At 43.4% G+C, this 27,581-nt stretch overlaps 1 protein-coding gene across 1 annotated transcript in view; it reads right to left on the bottom strand.

The window, feature by feature from the left end:
• morc2 (MORC family CW-type zinc finger 2) overlaps nt 1-27,581 on the bottom strand; it is a 70,037-nt gene that overhangs the window by 4,994 nt on the left and 37,462 nt on the right. Inside the window, exons 14-24 of the mRNA XM_068005991.1 lie at nt 27,092-27,246; nt 25,428-25,556; nt 18,055-18,160; nt 17,531-17,642; nt 12,201-12,275; nt 8,181-8,552; nt 5,595-5,765; nt 4,791-4,839; nt 4,370-4,511; nt 1,744-1,938; nt 833-926 (exon numbers count right to left, since the gene is read on the bottom strand). Coding sequence (XP_067862092.1) covers nt 833-926; nt 1,744-1,938; nt 4,370-4,511; nt 4,791-4,839; nt 5,595-5,765; nt 8,181-8,552; nt 12,201-12,275; nt 17,531-17,642; nt 18,055-18,160; nt 25,428-25,556; nt 27,092-27,246 — 1,600 coding nt within the window. The remainder of the gene's footprint in view (nt 1-832; nt 927-1,743; nt 1,939-4,369; nt 4,512-4,790; nt 4,840-5,594; nt 5,766-8,180; nt 8,553-12,200; nt 12,276-17,530; nt 17,643-18,054; nt 18,161-25,427; nt 25,557-27,091; nt 27,247-27,581) is intronic.

The raw sequence follows: 27,581 nt of genomic DNA on the forward strand, positions 1-27,581 counted from the left end.
GCTAATGTTCCCCTTCAAGGACAGCCTTACATCTGTGGATTTATATACAAGACAGAGGATCCGAAGCACAGCAGCAATCTCGACACTGTGAAACAAGTGCTGGGATACAAGGTAGGAAATTTAAACCTGCAATTCTCCATTTACTGATTTTCAATCTCAATGTTGCCATGATGGGGAGGTAACAACTCAAGAAAATAGGCTACCCAAAAGATTGGTGGGGGGGGGGGGGGGCGGAAAAAGAGGGTATGTGCATTTATATAATCTATATAGCACCATCGCAAATCCAATGAAGTGCTTCATAACCAACTAATTAATGTGCAGCCATTATGATGTAAGCAAATGCAGCAGGCAATTTACAACAGGATCCCACAGACAGCAAATGAGATGAATGACCATTTAATTTGTTTTCCTTTGGTGGTGTTGGATGTACACATTACTTTCTTCAAACTGTGCCATGGGATCTTTTCCATGCACCTGAACCACAACAGGGCCATGGTTTACTGTCTCAACCAAAAGACGGCATGTTCGACAATACTCCAGTACTGCGCTAAAGTATGAGCCTAGTTCATGTACCCAAATCCTAGAGTGGGATTTGAACCCACAACCTTCTGACTCAGGCAAGAGTGCTACCAACGTAGATAACTTGTGCAAATCCTACTCCAGCTGGTTTGTACAGCAACACTCCAGGAGGCATGAAAGCAAGTCTTTAGCATCTGCCAACCCCCGCCCCCATCTCCGCATAAAAAAATCATGGAACATTTGCAATGCAATCGGCTGGAAAAAAAAGGGGAGATATTAAGCTAATTTTTTGCACTTTTGTGCCAAAACTTACCAGAGGGAATGAAGCCAGCTCTTCTGGAGTCATTGAACTCAGCTCCTCCTTTGTTATCCGGTAATTTGGCGGCAGAAAATACCGCAAAGCATTTCTAAGCAGAAGGGAAAGAGAAAAATAATTTAAACTAACCGTATTCACTCTTAAAATACTGTAAATAAAATGAGAGCAGAGTGGCACAACACAAGAAAATAAATGCAAAGCAATAGCAAATTCCAGGCTAGATGGCTGTGTGTATTAGATACCGGTCCATGAACTGGACGCAAGTAGCCACATACAAATTTAACAGAAATAACTATAGGAGTTTTCCCAGTGATTCGGTGGATAAATGCACTGTGTAGTGTACTAATGACTCATAAGACCAAAGTGGTCCTAGGTTCAATCCCTGGGACGTGAAGAGTTTGCCAATCTCTGGGACGTGAAGAGTTTGCCAATCTCATCTGTCGCAGCAGTGAGACACACTACCAGTGTGCACAGGCAAGCAAGGTGGGGGGGATAAAATTAAAAAACTTAGCCAGGGTTCCAACTCTTGCTCACTATCCAGTGACCCATGCTGGAAAATGCACCGGCGAGGACCAAATTATGATCGGCCTCAGATGGGATGCTCCCATGGTACAGCAAGCTGCTGTTACTCAATATCTAGGATGGGACATCAAGAATGGCCACTTGATCTAACTCAGCTACTGCCTTAAGAGGAGTGGACATTGAAAAGCAAACTGTGGAGAAATGCCCCTTAAAAGAGGTACAGTCTTTGTTTCTGGGAGGAAAAACTGGACAACTACAACACATCATTTTCATCATGAAGATGTCATGTGTAAATATAAGCATGTTCCTTGCTGTTGTGTTTACACATTTTCCTTGACCTTCAACATGGAAGGTAGACAAGTCAGATGAGCCATCCACTCTCTCACCTGAAGCTGACCACAAGTGCTTCCACAGTCTCTTTGCTGGTTGTCGGTTGTGTCGTGTCTGGCTCCATCCTGGTACTGTCCGAAGTTGATCCCGTTTCCACAGATATGTCCTCCTCCCCGCCCAGTGTGTCAGGCGTCTGGTATTCTGGAGATGGCGGTTTCATCAGCCTCACATCCACACTTCCCTTCTCCACCCTGCAAGAATAAGGCATGTCAAACTGAAACAATTAAAACAACTCTCAACCACGTGAAGTATTCACAAAAGTGACAGCTGGATACAGTCACTATCTGTCCCTCTTGGCTGGTTTCACAGCAGTTGGCCAGTTTTCCAAAGACCAGCGAGGTGGTTCTGGTTCATCTGTACCATCAATTTATGATTAGGTTTCTGGCCCAAAGTGGAATGTTAGTTTTCTTCACAAGCACACATTATCAGATTAGAAGGGATAAATGGAATCAACCAGGGAGAGAATCACTCAGAGATGACAGAAACACACAGAGACAGGCAGAAAAAGTAGTGAAGGAGAGAGACGGATTGAAGGAAGAGAATTTGATGTGGTTCAAGAACTACCAGAAACAACAGATTGAGAGCTGGATGTGTTTAATCATGATTCTGCTGACTCTAAATTGATTTAATCATACTCTGCCCACTCACTAAATAATTTAAAAAAAATTAAGTTTACAAAAAATAATTAAAAAGGCTAATGGAGCTTTCATCTCAAGGGGTCTGGAATTCAAAAGGATGGAAATTATGCTACAGTTGTATAGAACTCCGGTTAGACTGTAGCTGGAGTACAGCATTCAGTTCTCGGCACCGCACCTCAGGAAGGATATATTGGCCTTGGAGGGGGTGCAGTGCAGATTCACCAGAATGATACCGGGGCTAAAAGGGTTAAATTAGGACAGGCTAAATAGACTTGGCTTGCATTCCCCGGAGTATAGAAGATTAAGGGGTGATATAATTGAGGTAATTAAGATGTTTAAATAATATGATAGGGTACCTCTGGTGGGGGAGTCCAGAACAAGGGGATAGAACCTTAAAATTAGAGCTAGGCCGTTCAGGGGTGATGTCAGGAAGCACTCCTTCACAGGAAGGATAGCGGAAATCCCGAACTCTCCCCCCCCCCCCCCCCCCCCCAAAAAAAAAAAGCTGTTGAGGCTAGGTCAACTGAAAATTTCAAAACTGAGATTAATAGATTTTTGTTAGGTGCAGGTATTAAGCAATATAGAACCAAGGCAGGTTAGCAGAGTTAAGATACAGATCAGACATGATCTAAGTGAATGGCGGTACAGGCTTGAATGGGCTGAATGGCCAACTCCTGTTCATTTGTTCACTACCTCTGTACACTGCTGAAAAAACTTAGATATCTATGTCCATTGCACACCTTGCAATCTGTAAGTCTTAGCATTTGCCTACCTAAATCTAAGTTCTCTAGTCCTAAGTGAGATATATCTTCACAAGAAGCGGCTGTACATTCCTTATTATGCAAACAAAGAGGTTATATTCCTCAGTAGTTTTGTTTGGAGACTCAAGAATGGTGAAAGGTTTCCACGAGTGTCAGATATTTAATTGACCAGGATAAAAATGGCAACTGGATAGTCTCAACTTCACTCCTTGTGGGTGTAGTCTTGCAGCACAAAATTTCCTTGTACTGTTAGTACATTCATAAGGAAGTTGGTTCTGGCACACAATTTTGTCACATTGTTGTGGCAACATAGGAAGGGGCTTTGTTCTGCTTCAGACCTATTCTTCACTTACCAAAGATGAAATAATGATCCAGTCCCAACACTCATCTTGATCAGTACACATCATCATTAATACAATGCTTTCTTTAAAAACAAACAGTAATACACAAAGGACATTAGACACCATTAGAGAGGGAAACACAGATCACAGTTGTAGTGAGAAGCTACTGTAATTAAAGGATAGATTAGTTTCAACACTGATCTTTTCATGTTCCAAATATTACACAGTGTTCAAAGCATAGCATTTGCAAAAATAATTCAGACATGACAAAGCAGCTAACAAAAGAGACTGAACAGTCAAGAGGGCTACAGATCAGATTTTTTTTTAAACTGAGAAACTTAGGTGCCATTTCAAGATTTTGCAACAAACACCACCAAGGCTTAAAGAAAGAAGACAGAGTAAATCAGAAAGGCATGGTTACATGGCACTGAGCTCGAGTTTTAAAAGCCACTGGACTGCAGGAGGAAAGGAAAACCGAGAGAAGGTGAGGAGTTCTACCATTTTGAAGTCCTGGGACAGAATGAGTTGAAGACAGTGTATTGAATCTTCACTTCAAAATAGTGAGGATGAAAAGATGAGGAAGACCAGGTAGAGTAGCACTACGGTAGATTATAAATAGGACAAGTGATTTGTTACTTAAAAACTAGCATTTCCATTGTTTATGGGTCTTAATGCAAAACTGTGGTTCTTGGAGAGTAAATAACAATGTGTAGAAATTTGTGGGATGTCACGCTGTGTCAAATCACTTGCCCTACTTATAAATCACGTTTATTTCAAGTTACCGAAGGACTGCAACATTAAGACAGCATCTGTGCATGTCTTGTCTTGTGGTTGTAGAGCACGGAGGCAGGAGTAAGAAAAGAAACAAAGCCATACTCTCACCATCTGTCTCTTGGAGTGGTTGCAGTCGGAACATAATCAAACTTGACCTTCCACCGCACTAACTGTTTGCTTGCTGCAACAGCAGTGACTCGTCCTGTGTGCCATTCCTTATTCACCTTCACTTCTACAAGGAGCCCTCGGTCTGCACAGGAACGACAAAAAGTTTCAAAAACAACAGTGTGGGTTACCCAATACTTTGAAGGAAAGATAAAAATAAAAATGTACACAAAATTTTTAAAAATTGAAGCTCCCCAGTGTGACACCCTATTCCCTGCATGGCCATACTGTTAACCTGCTTCCTATGGAACTTTACTGCACAAGTCAGAAGGGTGGCCACCTCTTTCCACCAGTGCAGCATTCTTGGACATTTCAACAGAACAAGCAATGCACTCGATCGGAAACTGGAAAAGCAGATACTCACCTTTCAGATTACTGGCCTCCTCCTCCACCTCTCCTCCACTGTCTGAAATCTATAACAAAACAGAGTTAGATACTTCTCACTGGGGGAACGTAAACCATCAGCTCCATACTTAAAAAAAAAACATTGATAATTGTTTACAACCACAACCAGCTAACAGGTACGCTGTTGCATTCATATAGATCCTACAACAACAAAGGTTTTGGAGTGGGGGGGGGGGGGTAACATGCAAACATTAAAGGGACATCATTTATAGGAAGCATTGACAAACAATTCCTGCCATCTTGCAGTGATCCAAAAGAACAGGAGCAAAAGATTTTTTCCTGAATCATTTATGGAGTTGCTGGGCACTGTATGTTAAATGGAGGGACTGTTTGCACAAAACTGTCTTGGCCCATTTCTCCCCTTCATACCTGATAAAGAGGTTAGTTTCCTTAAATTGTAAAAATTATGAATCTACCTAAGATAATAATTCAGATCTGAGAACAGTCTCCATTACCCGTTATTACATTCTCTCTTTAGGCTCACCTGAGTATTTGCCATTTAGGCAAGGTACTGGACAGTGACCAGCACCATGGTAACGTACCCCAGCAGAAGTCAGCACCTTCAGGAAGGTATGTAAAAAATGGCAAAAAGACTAGTGATACTGCCAGATTGGGAGCAAATCACCTTTTCATCTTCTAAGTGACTGAGCAACGAGTGGCACAGAGAGACCCGTGGAGAGGACAGGGGGAGTGGACAAACAAGGAGACTGGATCTACTGTAGTGCTACATATAAAACAGCTGTTTATAGGTGTGTCGTGATACCTCCACGACATCGGTCATATCCTTTTTCAGGCGCTTTGACTCGGAAACCTTTGCAGATATCTTCATCTTCCTTTCTTCCTGTTCTTCCTCCTCCTCCTCCTCTTCTTCCTCCTCCTCTTCCTCTTCCTCACTGCTTTCTATTACTGTATTCCTTTTTCTTGACCCTGCAGACTGCAGGAAGGAAAAGCAGATTATAATTTTAAAAAAACAGAATACTGAAATTATCACAGGAGCGACAGCACAGGAGGCGGCTATTCAGCCCATTGTGCCTGTGCTGGCTCTTTGAAAGAGCTTTCCAATTAGACCCATTCCTTTGCTCTTTCCCCATAGTCCTGTAAATTTTTTCCCTTCAAGTATTTATTGAATTCGCTTTTGAAAATTGCTATTGAATATGCTTCCACCACCCTTTCAGGCAGTGCATTCCAGACCATTACAACTTGCTGCGTAAAAAAATGTTTCCTCATGTCGCCTCTGGCTCTTTTGCCCATCACCGACCCTTCTGCCACTGGAAACAGTTTCTCCTTATTTACTCTATCAAAACTGTTCGTGATTTTCAACACCTCTATCAAATTTCCCCTTACCCTTCTCTGTTCCAAGGAGAAGAACCGCAGCTTCTCCAGTCTATCCACATATCTGAAGTCCCTCATCCTGGTACCATTCTAGTAAATCTCTTCTGCACCCTCTAAGGCCTTGACATCTCTCCTAAAGTGTGGTGCCTAGAATTGAACACAATATTCCAGCTGAGGCCTAACTAGTGTTTTATAAAAGTTTAGCATAACCTCCTTGCTTTTGTACTCTATGCCTTTATTAATAAAGCCCAGAATCTCATACGCTTTTTTAACAGCCTTCTCAACTTGTCTTGCCACCTTCCAAGATTTATGTATGTGCACCCCCAGGTCTCTTTGCTCCTGCACCCCCTTTAAAATTGTACCATTTAGTTTATATTGCCTCTCCTCATTCTTCCTACCAAAATGCATCACTTCACACTTCTCTGCATTAAATTTCATCTGCCATGTGCCTGCCCATTTCACTAGGCTGTTACTATCCTCCACATTGTTTACTACATTTCCGACTTTTGTGCCGTCTACAAACTTTGAAATTACACCCTGTATAATACCCTGACCAAGTCCAGGTCATTAACATATATCAAAAAGGGCAGTGGTCCCAATACTGACCCCTGGGGAACACCACTGCATACTTCCGTCCATTCTGAAAAACGACTGTTCACCACTATACTCTGCTTTCTGTTTGTATCCACGCTACCACTGTCCCTTTAATCCCACGGGCTTTAATTTTGCTAATAAGTCTATTATGTGGTACTTTATCAAATGCCTTTTGAAAGTCTATATACATCAACTGCACTACCTTCATCAACTCTCTCCGTTACTTCATCAAAGAACTCATCAAGTTAGTCAAAAGATAATTTTCCTTTAGCAAATCCGTGCTGACTTTCATTTATTAGCCCATACTTTTCCAAGTGCCAATTAATTTTGTCCCGGATTATTGTGTCTAAATATTTCCCTGCCACCGAGAATTAGGAAGTACTGAGAAAAAAAACCCCGACAATGTCCAGTGATTCAGGACAGAACAGAGCTTTTTTTCCCGGCAAAACTTTTTTTTTTGTGGTTCAGGAGTATGTGAAGTTATAAGACTGCTAAACTACCATGGCTGGTTTCTTCCTTCCCCTTCTGGAAGTCTCATCATCCGACACGCTGTAAACCTGGATGAAAGGGGCAAACAATCGCCCCCAAGCCTTTGCTCCTGTGAAAGCACCTGCTAAGAGGAACGCAGAGGCTAAATTACCTCCTGTGCCTGCTCTCGAGGCCGCATCCTCTCTTGTTTGAGAAAACGCCTGGCCTCTGATTGGTACCTCCCCAGCAGCATAATTTACCATAAAACTCACCAGATCCAGAAACAGCACTACGTACTACCCACTCCAAACAAAGGTCTTGGTTTAATGCTCCTGTGTAAGTTTTGAGGGCCTCCTTCACATCCCAAAGCATTAAAAGTTTTAAAAACAATAGAATGCTGATTTTCTCCTTGCCCTGGAGCTGGAAATTTACAACACCCGGCAATCTGCAAGCTTCCATCACCAAGCAATAATTAAACTCATTGACATGAGAACTTAAGGCCACTTCCTCACAGAAAGTCTCCCTGAAGTAGCTAGAAAGGAAGAAGCTACATTAGCAGCTAAACATTACAACAGACTCCAGACTGAAAATATATTGTTGAATCAAGACCCATCTGCAATACAAGACAAGCAGAACACTGGGCAGAACAAAAAAAAGTCTATAACATAAAAACTGCCCATGATATAGCACAAAAGAGGGGCCGGAGAATGGCTGGTGTAGTAATTGGAAAATTTTTATTGGTGCAACTGAAGGTGCTATTCTGAGGCTCAGTTTAAGACATCTTGTTGGATAAGTTAAGGAGGACATTTACTGTGCATTCAACTTACGCTATACCTGATTTGGGAGTCAAAGTCATAACAGCCCATTTCCCAGCATGCATATTAGTCACGTTGGTGATAACAATAAATTGGCACTGAAGGTACTTCCCCTTTAAAGATCCATTAATTTTAAATACCTGTGCTGCCCTACTCAGTGTCTCCTTCCTGTGTCCCAAGGTCTTTGCTCCTTTCACCTGTTGAGTCTTCATGCTTGCAGAGACAGGAGGAGCATTCCTCAATGAGGTAGATGGCTGAGCTCCAATCCTGGACGAGACAACATTTTGTTTTGCAGAGACCGTCAGCCGTTGCTGGGATCTTCCTGTATTGGTTACCGCTTTCTTATTAGTAAAGCTGGTGGGAATGGTCACGACTTTGCTTACAGATCTTGCTGCAGATCCCTTTCGCGGTAAACCTTGGGTTTTTGCTGGAGGCGGGTGGCTTGGAGCATTTTTAATTATATCAGCTAGAGGAGGCGATCGTGGTCGCTGGTTACTTGCAGATGACTGACCCTACAGAGAAATTAAAGTATTACAGTACTAAATCACAAATTCAAAGCTCAACAGCAGGTCTTGTGACTTCAAAAAAAGTCTTCCGATTATTTTAATTAAACTTTATCCATCGTCTGACAGTTTTCCTCCCCTCAGGCCTCTGAGTCACACACCATACACAAGGCAAGATGAGCAGAAAGGTTTCCACATCTCTCTCAATTTCTATTTTGGCACTGGCCAACGAGTGAAAGCTGGGTATGTTTGCTGATTTCTTTCTCTTCCCCCCCCCACCCCTCCACCCCCAAGTCTTCGCCCTGCAGAGAATCTACCAGGTTCTGTTTTCCACCATCTCCCCAGTGGCACAGACAAAAACTAAAATCTTCCCTGCATAGGTGTTGACACTGGATCATAAATTTCAGGTTATGAACTAATTCCCGAACGATGGGATGAAGGCCTTCTCTCAGGCAGCTGCAAAGACCCTACTGAAATGTGTTTGCGCAGTCTCAATCCAGTTCCTAATGGAAGAGTCCACACCACGAATCTTGTAGTCCACTACAGACAGCTAACTGGCAATCTCCCTTAGAAAGGACACATGATGGCTAGGATCGGAAGTCCACACAGAAGTTTAGGAGGTCTGCGTTGAAGAATTTCTGAATATTCTAGACTAGTTTCCATTATCTTAACTGCTATTATTAGGCTACTGGGCCCATAATCATCATTGTACCCTTACTTTACTAATCTGGTAAAGTATCTTGATTAACCTTTTATACCAAATGTCCTTTACACTAACATATCACAAAAACTAATTTTATAACAGTTACATGGCATGATGTCTTTAAACAAGCCTGCTATCAACAGCTGCAATAAGAACAAATTCTTGCTGTTGGCACCATAGAGCTACAGAGGCACTGTCCTCAGCAGCACCACAAACAGGAACTTTTAGAAACAAAAAGTACAGTAACCTAGTGGTTTCCTACCTGACAATGTAGAACATTACCCAGGTATTCCCTATCCACAAAATACAGGATAAATCTAACCCAGCCAATTACTGCCCTAACAGCCTCCTTCCAATCATCAGTAAAGTGATGGAAGGAGTCAACAGTAATGCCATTAAGCAACACCCAATTGGCCAATGACTTGCTCACAGATGCTCAGTTCCGATTCCACCACAATCACTCAGCTTCAGACCTCATCACAGCCTTGATCCAGACATGGACACAGGAGCTGAATGCCGGGAAAGTCTGCCCTCAACATTCAACCAATATTGCACCAAGGAGCCATGGTGAAACTGAAGTCAATGGGGGTCAAAGGAAAAACCTTCCAGTGACTGGAGTCCTATCAGACACAAGGAGTGATAGTAGTGGTTGTCGAAGACCACTGCAAGAGTTCTCAGGGAATCATCCTTGGTCCAATCATTTTCAGCCATTTCATCAATGACCATCCCTCCATCATAAGGCAGGGAATGGGGCTGCTCACTGATGATTCGACAGCATGCAGCTCCATTCACAACGTCTCCCATAATGAAGTATCCCATGCCAGCCTACTGCAGGACCTGGGTAACACCCAGATTTAAGTGGCAGGTAATAACCATTTCAAACAAGAAAATTCCCAACTACCTCTCCCTGACCTTCAGTGGCACCACCATCACCAACACCTTGGGGGTCATTAGTGACCGGAAGCTTAACTGAACCAGCTATATTAACCGTGGCTACAAGACCATTGCAGAAGGTGGGTACTTTGCAACAAGTGGCTCACTTCACAACTCCTCAAAGCTTAACCACCATCTACGATGGTTCAAGTCAGGAGTGTGATGGAACAGTCACCACTTGCCTGGATGGGTGCAGGCGCAGCAACATTCAAGAAGCTTGACACCATCCAAGACAGAACAGTTTGCTTGATTAGTGCTCCAGTCACTTGGCTCAATATTCACCCATTCCAAGACCAGCGTACTGTGGTATGTACAATCTCCAAGCTGCACTGCAGCAACTCACCAAGGTTATTTAGACAGTATCCCCTCCCCTACAACCTCCATCACTGAGCAGGTTAAGATCAGCATTAGTGTGGAAACACTATCACCTCCAAGTCATCAATGACCTTCCCTCCATCATAAGGTCAGAAATGGGGATGTTCGCTGATGACTGCACAGTGTTCAGTTCCATTCGCAACCCCTCAGATAATGAAGCAGTCCGAGCCTGCATGCAGCAAGACCTGGACAACATCCAGGCTTGGGCTGATAAGTGGCAAGTAACATTCGCGCCAGATAAGTGCCAGGCGATGACCATCTCCAACAAGAGAGAGTCTAACCACCTCCCCTTGACATTCAACGGCATTACCATCGCCGAATCCCCCACCATCAACATCCTGGGGGTCACCATTGACCAGAAACTTAACTGGACCAGCCATATAAATACTGTGGCTACGAGAGCAGGTCAGAGGCTGGGTATTCTGCGGCGAGTGACTCACCTCCTGACTCCCCAAAGCCTTTCCACCATCTACAAGGCACAAGTCAGGAGTGTGATGGAATACTCTCCACTTGCCTGGATGAGTGCAGCTCCAACAACACTCAAGAAGCTCGACACCATCCAAGATAAAGCAGCCCGCTTGATTGGCACCCCATCCACCACCCTAAACATTCACTCCCTTCACCACCGGCGCACTGTGGCTGCAGTGTGCACCATCCACAGGATGCACTGCAGCAACTCGCCAAGGCTTCTTCGACAGCACCTCCCAAACCCGCGATCTCTACCACCTAGAAGGACAAGGGCAGCAGGCGCATGGGAACAACACCACCTGCACGTTCCCCTCCAAGTCACACACCATCCCGACTTGGAAATATATCGCCGTTCCTTCATTGTCGCTGGGTCAAAATCCTGGAACTCCCTTCCTAACAGCATTGTGGGAGAACCGTCACCACACGGACTGCAGCGGTTCAAGAAGGCGGCTCACCACCACCTTCTCGAGGGCAATTAGGGATGGGCAATAAATGCCGGCCTTGCCAGCGACGCCCACATCCCGTGAACGAATAAAAAAAAAGTCACACATCCCGATTTGGATACATGATCATCGCTGAGTCATTATCCTGGAATTCCCTATCTAACACCGTTGTGGGAGAATCACCACTAGGTTTGCAACGGTTCAAGGAGAAGGCCCAACACCATCTTCTGACAGCAACTATGGATGGGCAATAAATGCGGCCATGGCAGTGTCTCCCACATCCCAAGAATAAATTTTTTAAAAACTTGCTATATTTTTGCTATCAGCAGGACAATTACGACCTCCCCTGATCACTCACTGGCTTGTCCTCGGTCATTTAGAGGCAGCAGAAAAAGCAAATGGCAGAGGCTATCATTCCCAAACTCAATGACTGTCATCAGCCTCTCACCACCCATCCCCCAACACTGTGCCTGAAAAATAAGTCACAGCTAGATCCAAGGAGGAAACAGCAAAGGTCAGTAGCCTGAATACACAGGCTCCTAAAATTAATCCTCATGGTGTAAAAATTACTTTCTGAACAAGTGTATAACAGAGTGGCAATTTCACACCTAATTCACATACTTCAAAACAATCTCACACCGTGACAATTTACAATTAAACTTAACAATGTATAACCCTGACCCTTCCATTCTCTGGATTCCACAGCATTTGATGTCTGACACTTGCACTACTCACCTCCAACGAAGGCCTGCGGCTGACCTCCAGTGGTAGTTTCTTTAAATCTGCCTGGGAACGGATGGGCATGTTTTTCTGGAAACAAGTAAAATTAGAAATAGAATCCTCTTCCAAAATAAAAGGGCAAAAAACTTTTTTAAACCTACACACCAAAGCAAAAAAGAAACGAAACGTGGAAATATTTTAATTTTCCATAAATGTTTGTTGTAAATAAAGTAGAAATATTTTAACACCATAGACACATCACATTCATACACAAGATAATTGAGAAAAAAAGAAGCATTTTTGTCGAAGATTTAGCGTGGTATTTACTTCTTTTAGTTCTTCATCGTACATAAGGGGTTAAAAACCAGCTTCACTCAAAAACAAGCTCTAGATTATTTTGATACAAATATTACAGATCCCCTTTTGTCTCAAGCAGGTGTCCAAGCGATGGAGCAAACCATTCAATTCAAATAGAAACATCTCATGGGATTTATTCAAATATATGTTTGATTGGCAGTTAAAAAAGATCAACAGTTATTTAAATGTGTTTGGTCACTTTTTAAGAAAAGGTATTAATCAGTCTTATTCAAATTGTTGTGTGTGTGTGTGTGTGTGTGTGTGTGTGTGTGTCAGAGAGAGAATTGAAGGCTCATCTGAAGCCACCAGAGAGGTCGTGACAGGTTGGATAGCTTCTGTGGACAGTGAGTAAAGGATCACATAAGAGTACATTTTAGTTTAGCATCTCAACCACAAATATTAGTTTCTACTTACTTAAGGAGATGGTTAAGCTTAACAACTACTGTAAAATCTGCATTGTGGCACTCTTCCTATTCATTTGTTTAATAATTTTAATACTTAAAGTCCAAGTCACAGTCGAGTGTAGTGTTATTCTGCCACTTTCTGAAGTCAAGGTTGATCATGTGAGAAAACATGATTAAACGAGTAAGCTGAAATAAAGTGAAGAGGATTGCCTGTTTGAGCATGCTACTAACTCGCCTAGGTATCTGGGCAAGTAAAAGCATACTCTAAAACATAGTGAGCAAAGGCTCACCTACGGAAGTGGTGGAGATGCTGAATCCAAAAAATGAACTACATATAAAAAAATTAAAAACCCAAAACCACAATCATTTTATGGCATCTAATATTTTAAATGCCCTAGGTTCCTATAACTTATGTTGAGATACTGGGAAAAAATTCAGCAATGTGGCTCAAAGTACAAGACAAAAAAAAGTTACAATTATATTAGAGCTTGGAGGTAGAATGGGGTGTGAATAGCCCACTAGTAATCCAGAGGTCTGGACTAATAATCCGGAGTCATGAATTCAAGTCCCGCCATGGCAGCGGGGGAATTTAAATTCAATTAATTAAATAAAATCTGGAATAAAAAAAATTGTATCAATAATGGTGGCTATAAAACTACCAGATTGTCGTAAAAACCCATCTGGTTCACTAATGTCCTTTAGGGAAGGAAACTTATTGTCCTTACCAGGTCTGGCCTATATGTGACTCCAGACCCACAGCAACGTGGTTGATTCTTAATCGCCCTCTGAAATGGCCTATCAAGCCACTCAGTTGTACAATCTCACTATAAAAAGTCATCATAAGAATAAAACCGGATGGACCATCCGGCATCAGACCACTAGGCACTGGACATGACAAAGGCAAACCAAGCCCAGTTAACTCTGTAAAGTCCTCCTCACTAACATCTGGGGACTTGTGCCAAAATTGGGAGAGCTGTCCCACAGACCAGTCAAGCAACATCCTGACATAGCCATACTCACAGAATCATACCTTTCAGCCAACGTCCCAGACTCTTCCATCACCATCCCTGGGTATGTCCTGTCCCACCAGAGGTGGCGGTACAGTGATATACAGTCAGGAGGGAGTGGCCCTGGGAGTCCTCAACATTCGGACCCCATGAAATCTCATGGCATCAGGTCAAACATGGTCAAAGAAACTCCTGCTGATTACCATCTACTGCCCTCCCTCAGCTGATGAATTAGTCCTCCTCCATGTTGAACACCACTTGGAGGAAGCACAGAGGGTAGCGAGGGCACAGAATTACTCTGGGTGGGGGACTTCAATGTCCATCACCAAGAGTGGCTCAGCAGCATCACTACTGACTGAGCTGGCCGAGCCCTGAAGGGCATTAGTGCCAGACTGGGCCTGCGGCAAGTAGTGAACCAACACGAGGGAAAAACATATTTGACCTCGTCCTCACCAATCTACCTGTCGCCGATGCATCTGTCCATGACAGTATCGCAAGAGTGACCACAAGCACAGTCCTTGTGAAGACGAAGTCCCGTCTTCGCACCGAGGACACCATTCGACGCGTTGTGTGGCACTACCACGGTGCTTAATGGGATAGATTCAGAACAGATCTAGCAGCTCAAAACTGGGCATCCATGAGGCACTGTGGGATATCAGCAACAGCAGATTTGTATTCCAGCACAATCTGTAACATCATGGCTTGGCATGTTCCTCACTCTACCATTACCAACAAGCCAGGGGATTAACCCTGGTTCAATGAGGAGTGTAGAAGAGCATGGCAGGGGCAGCATCAGGCGTACCTAAAAATGAGGTGCCAACCTGGTGAAGCTACAACACAGGAATACATACATGCTAAACAGCGGAAGCAATATGCTATCGACAGAGCTAAGCGATTCCACAACCAACGGATCAGATCAAAGCTCTGCAGTCCCGCCACATCCAGTCGTGAATGGTGGTGGACAATTAAACAACTAATGGGAGGAGGAGGCTCTGTAAACATCCCCATCCTCAATGATGGCAGAGTCCAGCACGTGAGTGCAAAAGGCTGAAGCTTTTGCAACCATCTTCAGCCAGAAGTGCCGAGTAGATGATCCATCTCTGTCTCCTCCCGATATCCCGACCATCACAGAAGCCAGTCTTCAGCCAATTCGATTCATTGCACGTGATATCAAGAAACAGCTGAGTGTACTGGATACAACATAGGCTATGGGCCCCGACAACATCCCAGCTGTAGTGCTGAAGACTTGTGCTCCAGAACTAGCCGCGCCTCTAACCGAACTGTCCCAGTACAGCTACAACACTGGCATCTACCCGACAATGTGGAAAATTGCCCAGGTATGTCCTGTCCACAAAAAGCAGGACAAATCCAATCCGGCCAATTACCGCCCAATGAGTCTACTCTCAATTTCAGCAAAGTGATGGAAGGTGTCGTCAACATTGCTATCAAGCAGTACTTACCAATAACCTGCTCATGATGCTCAGTTTGGGTTCCGCCAGGACCGTTCCAGACCTCATTGCAGCCTTGGTCCAAACATGGACAAAAGAGCTGAATTCCAGAGGTGAGCTGAGAGTGACTGCCATTGACATCAAGGCAGCATTTGACAGTGTGGCACCAAGGAGCCCTAGTAAAATTGAAGTCAATGGGAATCAGGGGGAAAACGCTCCAGTAGCTGGAGTCGTACCTAGCACAAAGGAAGATGGTAATGGTTGTTGGAGGCCAATCATCTCAGCCCCAGGACATTGCTGCAGGAGTTCCTCAGGACAGTGTCTTAGGCCCAACCACCTTCAGCTGCTTCATCAATGATCTTCCCTCCATCATAAGGTCAGAAATGGGGATGTTCGCTGATGATTGCACAGTGTTCAGTTCCATTCGCAAGCCCTCAGATAATGAAGCAGTCCGTGCCTGCATGCAGCAAGACCTGGTCAACATCCAGGCTTGTGCTAAGAAGTGGCAAGTACCATTCACGCCAGACAAGTGTCAGGCAATGACCATCTCCAGCAAGAGAGAGTCTAACCACCTCCCCATGACATTCAATGGCATTACCATCGCCAAATCTCCCACCATCAACATCCTGGGGGTCACAATTGACCAGAAACTTAACTGGACCAGCCACATAAATACTGTGGCTACAAGAGCAGGTCAGAGGCTGGGTATTCTGCGGCGAGTGACTCACCTCCTGACTCCCCAAAGCCTTTCCACCATCTACAAGGCACAAGTCAGGAGTGTGATGGAATACTCTCCACTTGCCTGGATGAGTGCAGCTCCATGAACACTCAAGAAGCTCGACACCATCCAGGACAAAGCAGCCCGCTTGATTGGCACCCCATCCACCACCCTAAACATTCACTTCCTTCACCACCGGTGCACCGTGGCTACAGTGTGTACCATCCACAGGATGCAATGCAGCACCTCGCCAAGGCTTCATCGACAGCACCTCCCAAACCCGTGACCTCTACCACCTAGAAGGACAAGTGCAGCAGGCACATGGGAACAACACCACCTGCACATTTCCCTCCAAGTCACACACCATCCTGACTTGGAAATATATCGCCGTTCCTTCACTGTCGCTGGGTCAAAATCCTGGAACTCCCTACCTAACAGCACTGTGGGAGAACCTTCACCACACGGACTGCAGTGGTTCAAGAAGGCGGCTCACCACCTCAAGGGCTATTATGGATAGGCAATAAATGCTGGCCTGGCCAGCGATGCCCACACCCCATGAACGAATAAAAAAAAGTCGTACCAAAGGACTTCATTAAAAAAAACTCACACCAAAATGCAACTGATGAATAACTAGCAACATTTTCAGATTTATGATACTTTCTAAGAAAAATTTTTTTTTGTATTCATCAAGGTGAGGCATGTTAGCACTGTCGAATAAAACACCCTCCACTTCTGGCATCAAGTGTTAGCATCAAGCACCCCCTGGGGAAAGCAGGTATATTATAGCTAGATGAAGATTAAAGCTCTCTCCACTCCGTCCCAGCAACATGCTTCTGCCTGAACCTCAGAAGAACATCCCCTACTGTACCAGTGAGGCACTTTATTCCATTCCCCATACCAACCATCCGTATGTCTAGCTGAGTGACATTGCTAATTAGTGCCAAATCAGGGTCCATTTCATGCTTTTGGTCCACTACCTACACTGATTTCACATAGGACCTTTACAGTCAGCAGACAAAAGAGACTTTCACACAATCAGTTTCTGTCCTAGATGCCTGCTGGAAAGTACAACTGAGTGGACATCAAATGAGAATGGTTGAGTTGCAATGTATCCCCAGATAGTTGAATAGCCTGGCAACACTCACTGTATATGCTCACACATAGACAGCCATTTGGGTGAGGTACCTTAGTGTCATTTAGCCAAAGCACAAGTTACCACCAGCGGGCAGAAAAGGGGATTAAAAAGCAGTTGAGGGAACATGCTAAAATAAGGCAACGTGTTCAAGTATCATTGAGTTTCAGGGCTCCAGCTCACAAGCTTAAACACTTGAGCTAGCTGACAATCAAAATGAAAATAAAAAAAGACATTACCCTATTGAGACTGAATTCACTTTTATACCCCACCCCTTACCTTCAACGCTTCCAGCTTCTTCTGCTGCGCCCGTATTTTCTCCTCGTGTGATTTCATGTCTTTTCGCAGTGTACCTATTGGTACATTCTGCTTCTGTTCTGGAGCATCACACCTGAAGAAAGACAAAGCAAGTATATGTTGACGGACTGGAGCTACACATAAATATACTTCCCTACAGTAAACACTTTCCTTGTGCACCCACAATGCCATTTCAAACAAATTTTGGCCGTGAAGTTTTTGATCCAGTAAACAGTCACTTCTTCTCCATTGCAACATTTCTAAGTCACATGCCCCTCAACAACAGGTGCACAATGCTGCAAAGAGATCAATTACCTTTACTGTAGTCTTCCTTGCTCTTTGAATGTAGTTTTATCTTCCACAGACCTTAGGTCAGCTGTGTCATCCATCCAGGTTAGATGTAAAAGAGAGATTCCCAACACTACCCTAACAATGTCAGGCATAGCAGGGTCAGACATAATGCACACTTTTACCTCAGTTGTGTGTTTTGCATATATAATACGTACCGATTCTGTATGTGGTCAGGACTGATGGAACACGTCCAACTGTCTGGATATTCCTTACCGACATCATCCACTCTGTAGGGAAGCGTCCGCCATTTTAAACATTGATCTAGAAAGTAGATACAAAAAAAAGTTAGCTTGCAGAAGTGTTGCATTTTGGAAAGAAAAGTTTAATGTCAGTATTTCCCTACTGATCACTTTATTTCAGCTTACTAGTTTTACCAATGTGAAAATCTTTCTACCCCACCCCCACCCCATTTCTTTTTAATTGCCCTAGTTTTCCCCCTAACTAATCTGAAGGCACCAACTCTTTCCGGGGTGCTAGCAGTTGTATCTCATCCAAGTCACTATTCTTCATTTAAGAGCTTAGACACTGAACATCAGCAACTCTGCAGCACAGAGATATTTTCTTCTTCAGGTTGCCATCAGAGCATGAAGGTAAGGGACTGTTCTCTGTCCAGACAAGAAATAGGACTCTTTTTAAAAAGTATGTTTTGACAAGCTTATTTTTAAAATTGCTAAGTAAAAAATAGCTAAGCAAAAATTCTCTCCCTGCCAGACTTTCCTTCTTTAAGGATTTAAGTCGGCTATGTAGTTGAGGAAGCAGCAGTATTGCATTTCCCAACTTCTAATGGTAAAGGAGTGGCAACGCCCATGTGCACAAACATCCACACCATCAGAGACACACAACGTCTCTCCCACTTTCTTTCTCAACACACCTTAGCAGCTGAAATCAGTAACAGTGGCAAATACTTTGTTGGTTACCTAGGAGGATCCTGAATCTTCTGCGCTAACTCCTGATATTGCAGGCAAACAACCCAACTGCCCTACTCCAGACCTGGCAATGGATTAGGGCAGTCAGGAGATTGGCCTACAACACTGAAGGTGGGACAACTAGTAGAGGTGATCAGGGATCCTCAATAGATCAGGAAACTTGTAATGTCACAGTGGTGCTTTGTGACCAACTGTGACTGGCCAATTCGTGGAGTCAGTAATGTGGCTTGTGTAAGGAGCCTATTGTATTCATGTAGACTCATTTAAGTAAGTCAGGGACACCAGGGATGCAAATGAAATAGGTGCTTTGAGGTGGAAAGTTAGACATGAATTATTCTTTAATGTGAAAAAAGATAAGGCCAAAACTAGGAATATGCCAGATTAACACATGCAGAAAGACAGTTTTCTCGGTAAAGAAATAGGAAAGGTATGAGGACACAATAAAGTTACATAGAGTACGAAGAATTTTACAGCACAGAAATAGGCCATTCAGCCCAACAGGTCTATGCCAGTGTTTATGCTCCACACGAGCCTCCTTCCACCTTACTTCATCTCAACCTATCAACATATCCTTCCAATCCTTTCTCCCTCATCTAGCTTCCCCTTAAATACATCTATGCTAATTGCCTCTACCACTCCATATGGTAGTGAGTTTCACATTCTCAAACTTCATAAAGAAATTTCTCCTGAATTCCCAATTAGATTTATTAGTTCCTATCTTATATTTATGGCCCCTAGTTTTGGTCTCCCCCAAAGTGGAAACATTTTCTCTACATCTACCCTATCGAACCCCTTCATAATTTTAAAGACCTCTGTCAGGTCACCTCTCAATTGTCTCTCTTTTATAAAAAGAGAACAGAGCCGCAGCCTGTTCAGTCTTTCCTGATAGTTGTATCTTCTCAGTTGTGGTAATTCTTTTTTGCACTTTCTCCAATACTTCTACATCCTTTTTTGTAATATGGAGACTGTGGTTTAACCAAGGTTCTATATAAGTTTAACATAACTTCTCTGCTTTTGAATTCAATTCCTTTAGAAATGAACCCCAGTGCTTTGTTTGCACTTTTCATGGGTTTATTAACCTGTATTGCTACTTTTAATGATTTATGAATCTGTATCTAGTCCCCTTTGCGTCTCCACCCCAATTAGACTCCATTTTCCCCCCTCCCAAGTAGGTGGCCTCTTTATTCCTCCTACCAAAATGCGCCACCTCACTCTTACCTATATTGAAATTCATTTGCCATTTACACACCCATTCTGAAAGTTTAATGACTTCTTGTATTTTGCCAGTCTTGCTCAATATTACCCTCCAAAGTTATTCTAATGGGCGGCTTCAATCAAACATGATTGGGAATACACAAGTGGTTAAGAGACAACGTGGCCCTGCACATTTTGACCTGGTATTCAGAGTGACCCAGAGAACATACAGGAAGTGGAAGTTGTAGCACCCTTGGAGGAAAGCAACCACAAACGATCAAGTTCAACACGATCTGTGATTCAGAAACACCAAGGACCGGGAGCTAAGTGTAAAGGGCTAACTTCAAAGCAATAAGGGAAACAGGTTAAGTAAATTGTTTTGGGGTAGAGGATCATCTTTAAAGAATAATGCTGATCATGCAGGATAGATAAATACCGAGAATCAAAAGCATAGACTAAACAAGATGATCCTAAATGATTAACAAGTTAAATCAGAAACGAGATAAGGTAGAAGAACAAACTCAACAAATCCTACAGGAAGGGGAAGGGATTCACTGGGACAAATATAGGAATATTCAGAAAGGGTGGTCAGAGGGGTAGAAGAGATTTGGCAAAAAAGCAATGCCACAGATGTAAAAAAAAACAAATTCTTTGAGTCCTTCAAGCAAGAGGGCAGAGAATAGAGGTGAGAACCAAAAAAGGTGCAAATGGTGCTGAAACAAAGGATAAGCACAAGACAGTTAAATACTGTGGCTACAAGAGCAGGTCAGAGGCTGGGTATTCTGCAGCGACTGACTCACCTCCTGACACCCCAAAGCCTTTCCACCATTTACAAGTCAGGATTGTGATGGAATACTCTCCACTTGCCTGGATGAGTGCAGTTCCAACAACACTCAAGACGCTTGACACCATCCAGGACAAAACAGCCGGCTTGATTGGCAACCCACCCCACGTTCTCAAGGGCAATTAGGGATGGGCAATAAATGCTGGCCTTCCCAGCAACACCCACATCTCATGAACGGAAAAAAAATACTCTGAATAATTACTTCATAGAATAGAATCAAAGATAGTTACAGCACAGGAGGCTGCCATTCGGCCCATCGTGTCCATGCCAGCCGAAAAAGAGCTGTCCAGCTTAATCCCACTTTCCAGCACTTGGTCCATAGCCCTGTAGATTACAGCACTTCAAGTGCACATCCAAGTAATTTTAAATGAGTTGAGGGTTTCAATGTCTACCACCCTTTCAGGCAATGAGTTCCAGACCTCCACCACCCCCGGGTGGAAACATTTCTCCTCAGTTCCCCTCTAATCCTTCTACCAATTGCTTTAAATCTATGCCCCCAGGTCACTGACCCGTGTGCTCAGGGAATAGGTTCTCCCTATCCACACTATCTAGTCCAGTCATAATTTTATATACCTCAATTAAATCTCCCCTCAGCCGCCTTTGTTCCAAAGAAAACAACTCCAGCCTATCCAATCTTTTCTCATAGCTAAAATTCTCCAGCCCTGGCAACATCCTCGTAAATCTCCTCTGTACCCTCTCTAGTGCAATCACGTCTTTCCTGTAATGTGGTGACCAGAACAGTATACAGTACTCAAGCTGTGGCCCAACCAATGTTTTATACAGTTTTAAAAATATTTGTTCATGGGATGTGGGCGTCGCTGGCAAGGCCAGCATTTATTGCCCATCCCTAATTGCCCTTGAGAAGGTGGTGGTGAGCCGCCTTCTTGAACCGCTGCAGTCCGTGCGGTGAAGGTTCTCCCACAGTGCTGTTAGGAAGGGAGTTCCAGGATTTTGACCCAGTGATGAAGGAACGGCGATATATTTCCAAGTCGGGATGGTGTGTGACTTGGAGGGGAACATGCAGGTGGTGTTGTTTCCATGTGCCTGCTGCTCATGTCCTTCTAGATGGTAGAGGTCGCGGGTTTGGGAGGTGCTGTCGAAGAAGCCTTGGCAAGTTGCTGCAGTGCATCCTGTGGATGGTACACACTGCAGCCACGGTGCGCCGGTGGTGGAGGGAGTGAATGTTTAGGGTGGTGGATGGGGTGCCAATCAAGCACGCTGCTTTGTCCTGGATGGTGTTGAGCTGCACTCATCCAGGCAAGTGGAGAGTATTCCATCACATTCCTGACTTGTGCCTTGTAGATGGTGGAAAGGCTTTGGGGAGTCAGGAGGTGAGTCACTCGCCGCAGAATACCCAGCTTCTGGCTTGCTCTTGTAGCCGCAGTATTTATATGGCTGGTCCAGTTAAGTTTCTGGTCAATGGTGACCCCCAGGATGTTGAAGGTGGGGGATTCGGCGATGGCAATGCCGTTGAACGTCAAGGGGAGGTGGTTAGACTCTTGTTGGACATGGTCATTGCCTGACACTTGTCTGGCACGAATGTTACTTGCCACTTATGAGCCCAAGCCTGGATGTTGTCCAGGTCTTGCTGCATGTGGGCTTGGACTGCTTCATTATTTGAGGGGTTGCGAATGGAACTGAACACTGTGCAATCATCAGCGAACATCCCATTTCTGACCTTATGATGGAGGGAAGATCATTGATGAAGCAGCTGAAGATGATTAGGCCAAGGACACTGCCCTGAGGAACTCCTGCAGCAATGTCCTGGGGCTGAGATGATTGGCCTCCAACAACCACTACCATCTTCCTTTGTGCTAGGTATGACTCCAGCCACTGGAGAGTTTTCCCCCTGATTCCCATTGACTTCACTTTTACTAGGGCTCCTTGGTGCCACATTCAGTCAAATGCTGCCTTGATGTCAAGGGCAGTTACTCTCACCTCACCTCTGGAATTCAGCTCTTTTGTCCATGTTTGGACCAAGGCTGTAATGAGGTCTGGAGCCGAGTTGTCCTGGCGGAACCCAAACTGAGCATCAGTGAGCATTAGTTCTAGCATAACCTCCCTGCTCCTATATTCTATGCCTCAGCTAATAAAGGAATGTATCCCGTATGCCTTTTTAAACCACCTTATCTACCTGTCCTGCTACCTTCAGGGATCTGTGGGCATGCACTGCAAGGTGCCTTTGTTCCTCTACATCTTTCAGTACACTCCCATTTATTGTGTGCTCCCCTGCCTGGTTTGCCCTCCCCAAATGCATTACCTCACACTTCTCTGGATTGAATTCCATTTGCCACTTTTCTGCCCACCTGACCAGTCCATTGATATCTTCCTGCAGTCTACAGCTTTTCTCCTCACTACCAACCACACGACCAATTTTTGTATCATCTGCAAACTTCTTGATCAAGTCCTCCACATTCAAGTCCAAATCATTAACATATACCACAAAAAGCAAGGGACCTAGTACTGAGCCTTGCGGGACCCCACTGGAAACAGCCTTCCTCCATGTATTCAAAAGGGAAGACAAGAGCAACATTCCCACTGTAAGCAGAGATAACCTAAGCAGAATTAATTACCTCTACGTAATTCTGACAGTGTTAAACAGGCTGAAAGGGTTCAAAATAAATAAAGCTTCACGGATAGGTCGGATTTAACCAGAGTAATGAGACAAGGGAGGAGATTTGTGAGGCAACGACAGTTACTGTTCGGTGACTCCTTCACATTAGAGATACAGCAGTCCATGTTTTCAAAAACAGCAACAAAGTAGATCCAGGCAACTACAGATCCATTAGGCTCACGTCAGTATCATGTAAAAAATGGAATCAATTATTAAGAGTAAACTTGAGGATTATCTGAACAGTAGTAACCTAGTAAACCGTAGTCAACATGATTCATAAGGGAGAGATTGTGCTTGACGGATCTCCTTGACTTTTTTTTTGAGGAAGTCACATCTCAAGTGGACTGTGGAGAGTCCTAGAATGTAGGGTATCAAAACTTCCAAGAGGTACTTGATAAAGTTCCACATGAAAGGCCATTAGTTAGGCTCAAAGCTATGGGGATTCAGGATAACTCTTTGGAATGGATAAGAAATTGGCTAATAATTAGGAAAGAATGCATGCTTCTCAGAGAAACTGGAGTGCTGAGTTGTGCTGCAGGGATCAGCATTAGGACCAATACGGTTTTTTATTTACATCAATGACTTGGATTCAAAAATGCAATGCAAATTGCCCAAATTTGCAGACGATATCAAACTAGCAGGTGCTGTGGAATTGGAAGAGGCAGTTCAGAAGTTATGAAATGAGTTGCACTAAATATATAAATGAACAGAGCAATCTGTTATTAAAAATCTTACATCTGTTCGAACTTCCTCTCAAGTAAATCTGGAAAATTACTTCAAACTAAATTGCAAAAGTACAGCAAGAACATACAAGTTCAAACAATAAGAGATAAATTTAGGGCTGATAATGTTTTCTTTCGTACAGAGTGATCAACAAATGGAATGGACTTCCAGGTGGAGTAGTAGAGGCAAAAATCCTGGAATCATTTTAGAAACAACTGGATGCTGCAATGAGAGATTGCAGAGTCTTTCTGGATGAACAAAGATGAGCTAAATGGCCATCTTGTGATTTGAGTCATCGAGCAGTTTTGCTAGTTAGATTGAAGACATGTTGGATAGCAACATTTAAATGATCACAACTAAATACTAATTAGCATCATCTGTGACGCTTTCATTACTTTTACTGTTAATTTAAAAGTTGAGAACAGATCGCTAATTATTTAATACATCAGTTTCAATACAATTTATCTATGGAACTGTGGGCAATATTGTGACCTGGTGATGTATGATGAGCATCACCAATTTCCTTTGAACGATTCTGTTTCTTGGTTCAAACCCAAGCCTCTCAATTATGAACCATTTTGTCCTTGTGTTAACCTTCTGGTATATACATATATATATATATTTTTATGAAGTGTAAAGCTTCCTGATGGTTTAATGAGTAAATGCACTGTGTGGCATGGAACTGAGCCACTCAATCAGGAAATTCTGAGTTTCAATTCTTGGTCTGTGCTCAGCTATCTGATCTAGTCAAGAGCATGAAGTCTCAGTGTCCCTGTACATTTTTGGGGACGGGCAAGGGGTACAAAGGGAAAAAAAAGTCAGCAAGCTCTTCATTGCTAAGTTATCCTACCGGAAGCTCACACGCACACTGGGCAAGGACATGGTTAAACAGCCTGCCAATACTCACCATCTAAGCTCACACATGGAAGAAAGGCCACTTAGGTGGCTTGGAATCACACACCAGCAACCATCTTCAACAAGGAAAGAAAATTGTGGGGGAGGGCGAAGAGAGGGTAAAAAATGTAGATGAAAATGTATGTGCAAGTTTGCCATGTATAAAATCAAATGAGGCATGTGAGCAACAATTTCAGCATCTAATGTTTAAATTAATTTGTGGGTGAGCAGTAGGAGGGTACTGTGATTTTCTGACTTATCTCTAACCTAATTGATACTTGTTTGTGGAACTTACCAACTTTATGCACAGAAAGCATTGTGGGTAAGACGTACCGCACTGAATTGTGGTTGGGATCTCCATAGCACGCCGCCTCTTGTATAACGTCTCATTAGAAGGTGGTTGATTCCAGTTGGCTGACAGATAGCCAAATTCATCCCAGAATTTCACTATCCCCTTCTGTGCTGTAAGCAGAGAATTTTTTTTGTGTTAACTTTGTAAGGAGGTCATAATGTAAAAACACAGCTACAGTACATTTAATCTGATCAACTTAAAATTAGTGTGAAAAGCAGATTCTGACTGGACAGCTGTGACTAATGCAACAAGAATAGGTTCTAAGTGTTGCTGGGAGGTAATAAATATGTTTCCTCAGTGCAGAGGAGCCTCCTAGAACCAGGTTCAGAAATGTAAGGAATCTTACAACACCAGGTTATAGTCCAACTGTTTTATTTGAAAAATAAAACAGTTGGACTATAACCTGGTATTGTAAGATTCCTTACATTTTTCAACCCCAGTCCATCACCGGCATCTCCACATCACAGGTTCAGAATGGCAATGGTGGAAGTCAATAAGTGGATAATCTGACCACCTTCATGTTCAGAAAATAAAAAGATTAAAATCAGATCAGAGGAAATGGGATAAAAAATGCTGAAAACACAACAGGTCAGGCAGCATCTGTGGAGAGACGAACATAGGGTTAATGTTTCAAGTCAGATTAATCCAAGAAAGGACACGTGGCACAGAACAGGATGTAGGTGCCAAGCTGGCACAAGATAAATAAGCTATCAAGACTACTTAATGCCCTAAAACTGGTTGAACTGGTACAGTCAGACCTGTGCTCCAAAGCTAAAGTGCATCATTGCTATGACTGCTAGAGCAAATGGCTCATCGAGATCTCAGAAACTGTGGAGTTTAATGTACTAGGATATCTCGTTCTGATCTTGTAGGCCAAGAAAGTAATGGAGCATGAAGGGGATAGTTTGAATAAAATGGAAAAATTTGTTTGATTATCCTTAATGTGGTGTGGGCCAATGAAACAAGCTGCCATGAAGCACTCAAGGGAACTTCCCCCTCCCCCATAGAAAAACAACACACAAAAAGCTTAAGATCCCCAGTGAAATGAGCTTCAAACACACCTGGATCCCATTCAATGGTGGCCCACTACATCACAATGCAATTCAAGCTTCCCCCCACCAACTCGAGCCTGCCACACCCATATCCTACTTCACAGCTAACAATCAAAATACGATCCCTAGAGTAGAAGTAAATCTATAGAGAAGAGAAGCAATTATATTTTAAATTGTACTGTTGCTCTCCCTGGTGAGAGGACACTACACCAAGCCTGCTCATCATACAATGAAAAACAAATTAAGATGAGCACCATTGTTAATACTTTAAAAGAAAATTATGCAAGAAGGAGGATCAACTTTCACATCCAATCATTTCATTTTCTTTTGTTTTAAAGAACAAGTACTAATTGATTAAGAATCGAGGAAGCTGCCTGAAAGGAGTGTGTGGGTTGTAGATAACCCAAGGATTCTTTGGTAACTGTATCAATTCAAACAACTCCCTTACAACTCCTTAAGTACAACTCCCACAGGTTTCAACAGCACTCTGAATTTAAACAAAAAATGTTCAAGGAAAAATTGCATGCACATCAAAGCTGAAGTGATCAAATAGATTCTGCTTAATCCAGCTCAGGCTAATCTCAAATCCTTACCAATGCCGATATCTTTCCAGTACTGCACCAGATGCTCGCCCATGGCCCTCAGTAGGTGCCGATACTCCTTGGCATCTGCAAAGTCCTGTTTGTTGTGGGTGGGCTCCAGAACCAGGTATGGGACATCTACCACACCCACCACTCCACCGCAGGCACTGAGGGAAACAAAAAAAAAAGATTTTTTTAAAAATTAGAAATATAACTTTCCTCTTTCTTTGACAGTCTCTTATCCATGCCTTCATTATCCCTAGACTCAACTTAACAATCCCTTTGCTGGCCTCCTTATCTCCACCTGCTATAAACTCCAAATCGTCGAAACATACATCCTGTATCCTGTTCCACATTAAGCTCCGCTCGCCTGTCTTAACTGACTCCCTGTCCCACAATGAAATCGAATTTAAAATCCTATTGCTGATCTACACCTTCCTTTACAACTTCACCCTACCTCTGCACCTTTCTGCAGCCTTTCATTCCCTCCTGTACCCTCCAG

The sequence above is a fragment of the Heptranchias perlo genome, chromosome 25 (assembly GCF_035084215.1).
Source record: "Heptranchias perlo isolate sHepPer1 chromosome 25, sHepPer1.hap1, whole genome shotgun sequence".
NCBI lineage: Eukaryota > Metazoa > Chordata > Chondrichthyes > Hexanchiformes > Hexanchidae > Heptranchias > Heptranchias perlo.